The sequence below is a fragment of the Enoplosus armatus genome, chromosome 15 (genome assembly GCF_043641665.1).
Source record: "Enoplosus armatus isolate fEnoArm2 chromosome 15, fEnoArm2.hap1, whole genome shotgun sequence".
Classification (NCBI taxonomy): Eukaryota; Metazoa; Chordata; class Actinopteri; order Centrarchiformes; family Enoplosidae; genus Enoplosus; species Enoplosus armatus.
In genome coordinates this window covers 12,753,206-12,763,327 of record NC_092194.1, presented here as the reverse complement: position 1 = coordinate 12,763,327, position 10,122 = coordinate 12,753,206, and the positions used below count along the sequence as shown (strand labels likewise).

Sequence of the window (10,122 nt, the reverse complement as noted above, 5' to 3'; positions counted from 1 at the left end):
AAAACCAAAGGGCAATTTGTTTTTGTTTGCGTGTTCATCTGCATATGACCAGCCCCCCCCCCTCCCTAAACACACATAAACACTAACCCACACACAACAAATACAGAAAACAAGACCAAACCTCTCTCAAGCAGATGGGATTCATGTTTTGTTTGATCTGTAGATAGAGCTGATGGAGAAATCATCTCTTCCTACATTTCCAATATGCACATCACCTCAAAAGACTAATGCTCACACACACACAGAAAGCCTCTCATCTTTATCTTTTGTTCGTCCCAGTGATAATTGATCCTGGCAGAGCTGCAAATGGCTGACTTTTCATTCCTGTATGCGTAATAACTATAAATAAATAAATAGAGAAATAAGAGACAGCCACAAGACCTATTATGCATTTTCTTTATTTTCTTACAAAAGAGGCAAGATACGACTAATACAATGAGAATTGCCATGGTATAATAATGAAATATTACAGGGATACATGCTAGCTTTGAAATGATGTGTAACGTATAAGGGGGAAAACAAATCCTACAACTTTTTACACACACACATACACATGCCTCTGGCAGGCCTCAGGGTTTAGGTGGGGGGTTGAACTGTTTCCAGGAAAACTCTGTGGTTACACCATACAGTCTTTGGGCTAAACGATGGCCAATACTAACTCTTGTGTGGTTTTATGGGTGGAAATGTCTGACTTTAGGTTCTGAATCTAACCCAGCGTCGGGCCATTTTAGCTGTGAAACTAACAGGAACCAACAGGAAGATACTTATGGCAGTGAAAACCATTATTAGTAGGTTGTTGGTTGTGGTTGTGGTGAGTAAATACACCGTTGGGTCTTGTAGAAGAAATGATGAGTACATTGAAAGCAGCAAGAATAGCAACCTCTGAAAACGCTGGAAAAAACACTGTACACAAAATCATGTCCAGGGCTCTGTAAAAAAAATTGAAATACATAGCAATTCGTGGAAAATGGATTGCGACATGCACATGGCTAGTTCATAAAAACACTGTCATATTAAAATCTATTTACATTATATATGTACAGGCTGTTCATCATAATTGCTCTTACGTTACAATATTAAATTCAAATAACAAAATCAAGAACCAAGAACTGGGGCGAGTGGTATTTACAAAATCCAGAAACGGTTTTGACATTTTCAACTGAGGTTGGAAGAACTGGAGAGGTCTCTTCAGTCCAGTCCTCTCTACTGGTTTCGGCAGTCCACAGCTTACATTGTCTTTGATTGGGCAGTGCTTTTTAGAGATGGTTTAAAACCTGGCAGCTGTCATTTGTTACATCCTTCAATGGAGCAGGTGGCTGATCGGACTCTCATACTTCAATGAGAGTGACCTGGAACTGACCGGCGGCCATCTCGGACATCTCTATGAGGAAGGCCGACTGGTTGGTGTAGTGTTCGATGATGTTGTCGTCCATGTTGACGTAAATCCTGGAGGAAAGACAAGCGGAAACAAAAAGGTTAGTGGTGGACAGAAAGTGGGCCAAATCAAGTGTTTAAATAAAAACAGATCCATCTTCAAAACTAGGACATGTAAATTGGCTCTAAAATGTGCTTTGCTCTACTTCTCACTCAAGTGTGACATAAGCAACAGGTCACAAGGTTTCTCGTCAGGGTTAAATGCAACATGTCATATGTTTGGAGGAAGCAAAAAAACACTGGCGGTATATCTCCTGCATTCGTAGGGGTAGTAAATCAGTCACTCTCTTCCTCCTCCCCAACATTAACACAAACCTTTAAGTCCTTAAGGCTTTAGTGACTATAGTAACCATTGGCTCATGCATTCTGCCCGCAGGGACAGGGCTGATTGAAGACAAGAGCAAAAATGGGAGGGAGGGAACTGCGGGGGGAATGTAACCCAACCTGTTAGCTTAGCTGCTGCTCCCCCTGAAGTGATAGCTGGCAGCAAGGAGGTCTTATTAACATCTCAAGAAATGTCCTCTGATCTCCTGTGTTCTTTAACAGGAAGTGACCCAGACTATTATTACAGTTTGACAGCTATTTGGAAATTCAGCTAAAGAGACTTGTTTTTTGAAAGCCCGCATGTACCTATGTTGATTATTATTTTACAAGTTTGTCAATCATCAGTCATCAAGAGAGGAGTTGACCTTTTCATTACCACTCGAGTGCCACCTTTTTCCGTAATATCTTTTAAGGAAGTAAAACACATTACATTTATTTTTTTCCAATCCAAAGCACCCAAATTCAGAGCAGGAGAAGCGCAGCTCTTACAAACGCACCTGACACGTGACAGTTAAAAAAATATCCCCAACTTGATGGACAACCTTCAGCCAGTGACTGGAAGCCTCCAAAGCCTTCAACACTATCAAACCAGATATATCTTTCACAATCGTAACAGCTTCTTCAGCGACAGTCGTATACATATACAACAATCGGCCATGACACATCTGCGAGGCTTTTGAAAATCTTTTCATCCTCCCTCACCTGTCTTTCTTTTGGAGGAGCTGCAATTAACATATTCCAGTGGGCTGAGTCAACTAACCTACCTACCCAGTCTGTCAACATGAGCTTGCTTAAAAAAGGAGGATGAGATCACAAGCTAAGCCCTGAATTTATGCACATCGTCTGTGTCAAATGAACTCACTTAATCCAATTGTGTGTTAAGCCAGTTGTATAATAGCATTACGCATACCAAAGAAACAATAAGACACTCACCCTCTCTTGCATTTTTTGTAGATTTTCCCAATGGTGTCTTTTTGCATACCGTACTTTTCTGAAACCTGAGGAAGGAAAGGAATATGTGATGACAGTTAGCATGATCCCGCTGACAGAAACATGATATACTTGAGAGACAACGTGCGGTAAAGTTAAGGCTGTGCGAGCATGATGTATGAGTTGGAAAGCAACAACAGAGAAATCAGGTCAGATAATTCAGGAACGTGTTGAAGTCAGTGTGTGTTACTTACAGCTTCTCGTAGGCCTGACAGGGTTGGCGTGCTGAGCATGAGCGCGTCAAACACCTCTTCAGTGACTGTCCTCACGTACAGCAGAACTATTAGAAGGCGAGAATTGAAAGAAAACATTTAGTATGAAAGACAGGGAGCGCTCATTGGCTCATTGCTGATCTTTGCATCTTTTATATTATATATATTAGACTTCTACTTTTCTATCTACCTCTTTGTGGGTCTTCTCTGCGGGCTTGCTTGCTGGGTGGAGAGCTGTTCTCTCTGTCTTGATACAATCTCTTCATAGAACTCCTGGAAAAACAGAAGAGACATTCACGTTAGACTAGCCACTGTGTATTTATTCGGACAATAAAATAACCGGTTGTGATGGACAGCTGTTGATGTGTTTCCTTTCTATGCGTACCTTTCGTTCTCGTCCATGGGAGTGGCCTAGAGAGACAAAGAGAAACAGAGAGGAGACCAGAGATCTGATTAGACACCACTCCACTGATAAAAGCATTGCTTAATGTCCCCCTTCCCACCATTGTCTGTGTGCAATACCTTCAAGATAAAAGGAATGTTATCATTGCTTTAAGACTGCATTTCCCATAACCTGGTGTCCTAACCACATAAGCGTGGACACAGATGGAGAGACACAGATAGGACAGTCCTACGCTTTATCGTACTGGCCAATCAAAGACGCTCTCTGCCTTAGCCATTCATAACAGACTGTGGGGCACTGCATTATCAAGTCATTTTGTAATTGCTGGTTTATGTTTTTCAGTTTCACTCACTGTAAATCAGGGAAGCTTTTCCTTTAAACACACACTCACACATGTCAGTCCAGACTCTCGCCTCACTGTTTTTGCAAGTGTGTGTGCAAAAGAGAATATGAGGGTGGCGCTTACAGCATGCCAGGTGTCTGTGTGATGTTGCACCAGATGTGTGTGTTTTCGTCTGCCCCCATAGCTTAATCTCCGTAGCTGCAGCGGCTTGTACTTGTGCCTGGTTTCGCCTCCAAATTGGCTCATCTGATCTTTCACCTCACTTTCGCTGACACCATCCCCTCCCCTTCCCAGCCCACTTTTCCCACCACATACTTTCCCACAGTTTTTTCCTGTCTCTCTCGTGTCTGTCCTACTGCCTGCAGGGATTACTGGGGTTGGGAGCATGATTCACTCCACGCAGGAGGAGAGGAGAGTTACCAGCAATAACAAAACACAGTTAAAAGGGGGACCTACTATGCGCTGTAAGCTGGAGATGTGCGTTTCTGGAATGAAGAGAACTGGCTGGGTGACTTGGTCATCCAGGGTTTGGAAGAAAGTAGAGTCACTGCCCATGGAGCTGCTCACTAAAGACTTGTTGGCTGGAAACATAAGCAAGAAGGTCCACAATGTTAGAATATATTCTCTAAAGACTGAGTTTGCATACTGTATGTATAGCAAAGAATGAAATTAGGTCTGTTTGCAACACTCACTGTTAGCATCGTTCTTTCCCCTCCTTTTGCTTCTCTTCCTCTCCTCATCGCGCATCTTCCTCTCTGCACCCTGAGGACACACAGTCACATGGTTACAACAATGACTTTGACTTTGACTCCACAAATGCCAGATGTGTGTGTGTGTGTGTGTGTGTGTGTGTGTGTGTGTGTGTGTGTGTAAAAGGTGAATGAAGTGAAATGACACGAGTGACGTACCTTATCACAGAAAATCTTGACCTGGCAGGCAGCTCTGTGTATGAGCTGATTGGTTCCTGAGCTGAAGTCGTAAGTGTCGATCTGGATGTTCAGAGGCAAACCCTTCACTCCCTTCTGAGAGGAGAAGTCTGTGCTCAGGGAGTTGATGCCAATGTACACCTGTAGAGGAACAGGAGTAGGTATTTTAAGCCCATCATGCATGTTTTTATACAGTAGAGACATGATGACAGGTTTTAGAGACATATGCCAATGAAAACAAAGGAAGGAGCTGGAGCCATTTACAACTTGTTTTTGGAGTTTGATATAAAAATACATAAAGATTGTTTGCTGGTTTAAAAACTTTCTAAAAATGGTCTTTTCTGTCTTGAAAAAGAGACATCTGCATGCTTTTTTTAATCATTAAAAACCTTCTCAGGTCTTCCTATCCCTTCTGCTGATAATGTCCCTTCTTCCTGTTTCTCTCCACCCGCAGCAGGTTTGGTGGCCCCACCTCAGCGCCTTTGGGCCACAGAGAAGCTCCAATAAGCCGTTGCGGCTCTCGTCTGCTGTGGTGACAGGAGCCTCAGGGCCAAACACATTTCTGGGATTCCTCCCCTCCCTCCTCAGCCACTCCTTCTCTCTCCACCTCCCTTCTCTACCATACCTCTCTTTTCTTCTAAATCTTCCACCTGTTCCTTCTCTCTTCAGAGAGCCATGTTACATAAAAAATATCTACACGCTCTTGTTTGACATTGATCTCTGTTTACCTTGGCTTCTTCATTGGGGTTCCAGACGAAGGAGAGAGCGTTGAAGGCCACCTCCTCTACGTTGGTAATGCCGCTGAACACTTCTTTGTAGTCCGCTATAAAAGAAAAAAGAAACCTTTTTAATCTTTGTTTCTGCATGAAATAAAATCTTTTCAGGACGACAGAAAACTGAACTTTCATGTCTTTGCTCTAAGTGTCTGTGTTCAGGTGTACAGCGACTGTGTGTGTCTTTTTCATGCATGAAGAACATACCGATGTCAATGACCCTCTGCTTGGCGGTTGGCTGGCGTGCATGCCAGTGATTCCAAAAGCGGAGCTGCATTTCTGGGCTCTTGTCATTCTCAAACACAGCCATCACTACGGTCTGAAGTGGAGAAAGAAAGGTGACAGAAAAACAGAGAATTAGGCACGTTTGTCAAGCTGAATGCAAGTCTTTCACCTATTTCCAAGAATGACCAACGTTTCATTTATCACTCCAAATCCCCCTTTTCTCCTCACATTGTCATCACTTATTTGCACTGAGCGGGTGTGTGTTTGTGTATATTCTTGTCTTCTGATTTCCTTGACAAAGAAAAGGGTTGTCACCTATGTTTTAAAATCACACCACACCTTCCGCCCCCCTTTCTTGTCCACTCCTCTTTTTTTTCCCCACTCCGTTGTGTCAGACGGAGCTGAGCTGAGCCCTGCTGCACTCTGGCCTCAGTACAGGACCGTAGGAATAAATTGTACTGGGCAGGACACTGTCATTTTAATGGTAGCAGCCCACTGTGCAGGGTGTCAGCAGGGAATTAGTCACAGAGGAGCTGGCTCCAAGGGAGGGACAGATATTTGGGAAGGGTTGGCTTGGTGACACGCAAAGAATTTATTTGTTCATGGGCTTGTGAAAAAAGCCTGAAGGGAAGGATGCCACTTTGAACAATAGTCGTAAATTCTTTTTACATAACATACACATAGAAAAACAAAACAAGAACTCTGGAGAATAATGTTATATATTAAAAAAATGGTCCTTGCTTTCCTGATGATGTCATGGCTCACCTTGACTTTGGTGGCAGTGAGGCAGGCACTGCTGTCCACCCCCTGGAGAGTGATGGGGTAGAACTGGCCCTTGTTCAGGTAAACCATGGGCAGCTCGCTGGACTTGAAAGAAGAAGCCAGGGGAGCTCCCAGGGAAAACTGGAAATCACTCCTGAATCTCTCTGGTGTGGAGCAGGTGTAGGAGCCAGAGTAGACCGGGCTGGACTGGTCCTCGGGGAAGGGATCGCTGTAGGGAAGAGTCTGAAATCCACAAAAAGACATTTGTCAACAAAAGGAAGTAAGGAGAGGAGCCTACAGACGGAAATGCCAAATAGAAATCGAGCTACTCAGGTTCCAAATAATGACACTTACCTCAGTGCTGGGGTCGGGGAAAACACCAGGCTCGGGCCACTTCTGCAGCAGGGAGTCAAAGATGATGTTGAGCTCCTGCTTGTCGTAAGTGTCCGCTACGACGCTGGTCAGGGTGGCGTAAGTGTCCGAGGTGTTGGGAACAGAGATGGGCAGGGACGTGTTCTGCTTGGCTGCCAAATCCTCTTGGGGATGTCTTGAGTGAACGCTCTCAGAGAGGAGCTTCATGTCATTGGAGGACGTCTCCAGTGAAACAAACTCATTGGTGTTGGTTGGAGTCCTGGTGTGGTGGGGTTGAGAAAAAGAGGAAGCAGGAGGGTTAATTACAACAGGAAAGTCACTTTTGTGAGGTCAGCATGACTTGGTAATACTCCACCCAGGTACAGAGAGAGCAACTATAGTGTGTCTTAAAACACTACAGAAGCCTGCAGACAGCCTGTGCAAACATACAAACATACTCTCTCAGCACACACAGCTACTGCAAGGTGAACCCGCAGAAAGGGTGGGTACTATTTGTCTCTTAATCCATCTTTTTTTCTTCTCCGTGTTTGAGTTTCTCTGTTAAAAATGTTTGAGGGGACAACACTGCGCCCCAACAATGGCCATTTCTCACCCACCTAACAAGAAGAAGGAATGGAGGAAAAACAACTGTCTGTCCGCCTGTTGGGAAACTCTTTTAGCAAGACAGACATGACGATAGAGGGAGGATGGATGGATGGCAGGACTGGAGAGGTAGACAATAATCCCTCTGACTATGTTTGGCTTGAGGATTACCCACTCACCTGTTTATGACCTCCCAGAGCCCTGCCTTTCTCTTTCTGTTTAACAGTCTCTCTAATACCTTTCACTCAGTCACAACAGATGATGAATATAAAAGGGGAACATTTAATTTGTGTATATAAGAAGCTTCTCCTGGAAATTATTGTTAATTTAAAGGAAATGCATTTTAAAGGAACATTGCATCTGCACTCCCCTTGGTAAAAACCGTGTGTAAAATATGATGACGACTGATATATTGTGAGATACATAAACACATAAATAATTTTACAGCAGCAACTGTATGGTGAACAGCTGGATTCATGCGTCTTACCTCTCTGTTGTTTTGCAGATGTTGCCAGCACGGTTGAAGGTGGCAATCTTCTGCTCTTTCTGGCTCTGGAAAAATAAAAATGGTAAGAAAGTTGTCAGAATGAGAATGTTTATTATTAACACTAAGTTAAATATGGTTTCTCATTACTACTGATTCTACATTATCTACCTTGCACTGTTCATAAAGCATGGTTAGGGCTGCCAGGTCGTCCCCTGGGTGAAGTCTGGGTTTGGAGTGGTTTGGCTCGGGTACAGGGCTCTCCAGGTAAGACCAGGAGTCCATGATGTGGTTAGTGTAACGGTTATAGTTGAAGTTCTCGCTCTGAAAGACCAGTCCCAGAGTCCTACAGAGAGGAGGACAGAGTTGAGGGTGACTGATTAGACTGACAGTTTGATTGACGAATCCAAACATACACAGAAAACATTTTTTTTTAATTATCTAGTGGTCCAAAAGGGAAATAAATGTAGTCAATTGTTTTAAAAGCATTTTTGACTCACAGGGTTTGACAGAGTGAGAGTTAACTGGAGTTTAACTCCAGTACCTGAGCCTCGGGGCACGGCACATACTTGCCCCTGAGCATGAATGGTTTCGATTGCAAAACCACAGAGCTGAGTAACATCCCTCTGAAGCAATGGTGTCAAAAAGGTTTAAAAATCCAGGGGCCACCCACTAACAGCCCCCCCAACACACACACACATATACACACACCTTGAATCCTGTATAAACTATCTTATTTGCACAGATCTTAAAAGAGATGACAAGATTTTCTCACTGAGTAAGTAGAAACCCACAACCATCACGGACTCTGGTTTTCTTTATCACTTGTAAAAAAATAAATAAATAAAAGAAAAAAAGGCTGGGATTCTGAGGATTGGATTTGTTTGGAAAGACTCGCAGTGACATTGGATTATAAGTATCCCGCCCACCAGGATTAAGCCCCCCTTTGAAGTTTGTCTTAAGTAGCTAAGGAACAAATAGCTGCGGTTTACTCTGGATAAACAGATAATTAAATGTGCTGACAGGGGGGAAAAGACCACACGTGTTCACAACCACAACAGAACCAAGAAAGAGGACTGAATAGTGCATTTTAACTGTGCACCTGGAGAGCTAGATATACAGTATTTGAGCATGATACACTATACATTTCAACATTTGTTTTGATGCCAGATTATAGCTTTTATGTCTGTCTGCTTGATAATTCAGCAACAACATGCTAAAATAGACCTCATACACCTGCTCGAAGATGCACCTGTCTCTCCCTCTCACACTCAGCAGCCTCAGTGAACTCCATTAGTTACTCTCCATTTCCCTCTAAAACCAGCCGAGTGCAGATGTTTTTACACAGACACAGAGGGGAGGGGGGGGGGGGGGGGGGGTCGTGTCTAGGGTTTCGCCATTATGTAATTCAATGCATTACATGCTGTCATTGCCCTCTGTCTCTGTCCAACACCTCAAGAGGAGATTCTTATTTCCCGGTCTCCTTTTGTGCTCTGTGGCCCCTAGGTTACTGACAACACAAGCCGAAACAGACCCACCACAACCGCAGACACAACTGTGTGTGTGTTTGTGTGTGTGTTAAAACTATCCATATCAATTTCCTCTGCAAAACACCCCTTTCTTAAAACAGGGATTTTTCACATGGGGGTCTCATTGCAAAAAGGAAAAAGGGGGGTTTCTGTCCCCCAGACTGGCAGGAACTATTTACTGTACTACATAATGTCTAACCCAAAATACACAAAAAGCAAACAAATATCCTGATAAAGCACACATTTTAAGCCACTATAGGATAAAACATATCCTCACAGAACTTACTCAGTCTCTTTGGTCATGTCTCCAGTCCAAGTCAGCCGGAATAGGTTCCTTTAATTTCAACTCCTTGCTGTTTGTATGTGCTTCTCTCTCTCTGTGAGTCTGGCAGAGGAGAGCAGTGACACACAAGATGAGTCAAGTGTTGTGATTCCCTCTGAACGGGCCCAGATTTATTTCATGCAAGCAGAGAGTTTCCCTCTCTTCTCTGATTGGCTGAGAGGACTGAAACAGGTGTCTGATAGGACAGGTGTAGGATCATTAACTCTTCCTAAGCTGGAGAGAAACTGGCTTGCATGTGTGCGAGAGTGTGCAGCCAAGAGAACACTTTGCAAGACAATCCATGGCAGGAGTGTCTCGAATCTCATTATCGGACCAGATAAAAGAGCGAGATTGGGGATCCCAGAGGTGTGAAGGGTTTGGTAATGACCTGGAACTCAGCTTTAATATGTTAATACTTTTTCAGTTTCTTTTTTCACTCTC

General features: G+C 43.6%; 1 protein-coding gene across 1 annotated transcript; it reads right to left on the bottom strand.

Moving 5' to 3' along the window:
* Positions 1 to 382: 382 nt before the first annotated feature.
* grhl3 (grainyhead-like transcription factor 3) lies at positions 383 to 9,777 on the bottom strand. Its single transcript, XM_070920168.1, has 15 exons — positions 9,646 to 9,777; positions 8,002 to 8,176; positions 7,834 to 7,898; positions 6,747 to 7,023; positions 6,396 to 6,635; positions 5,613 to 5,724; positions 5,361 to 5,455; positions 4,615 to 4,773; positions 4,399 to 4,468; positions 4,163 to 4,287; positions 3,346 to 3,371; positions 3,151 to 3,233; positions 2,943 to 3,028; positions 2,692 to 2,756; positions 383 to 1,446 (listed from the first exon to the last, which is right to left on the bottom strand). The coding sequence occupies exons 1-15, from the start codon at positions 9,660 to 9,662 to the stop codon at positions 1,329 to 1,331; spliced, it is 1,713 nt and encodes a 570-aa protein (XP_070776269.1). The 5' UTR covers positions 9,663 to 9,777; the 3' UTR covers positions 383 to 1,328.
* Between the last annotated feature and the right edge of the window lie 345 nt (positions 9,778 to 10,122).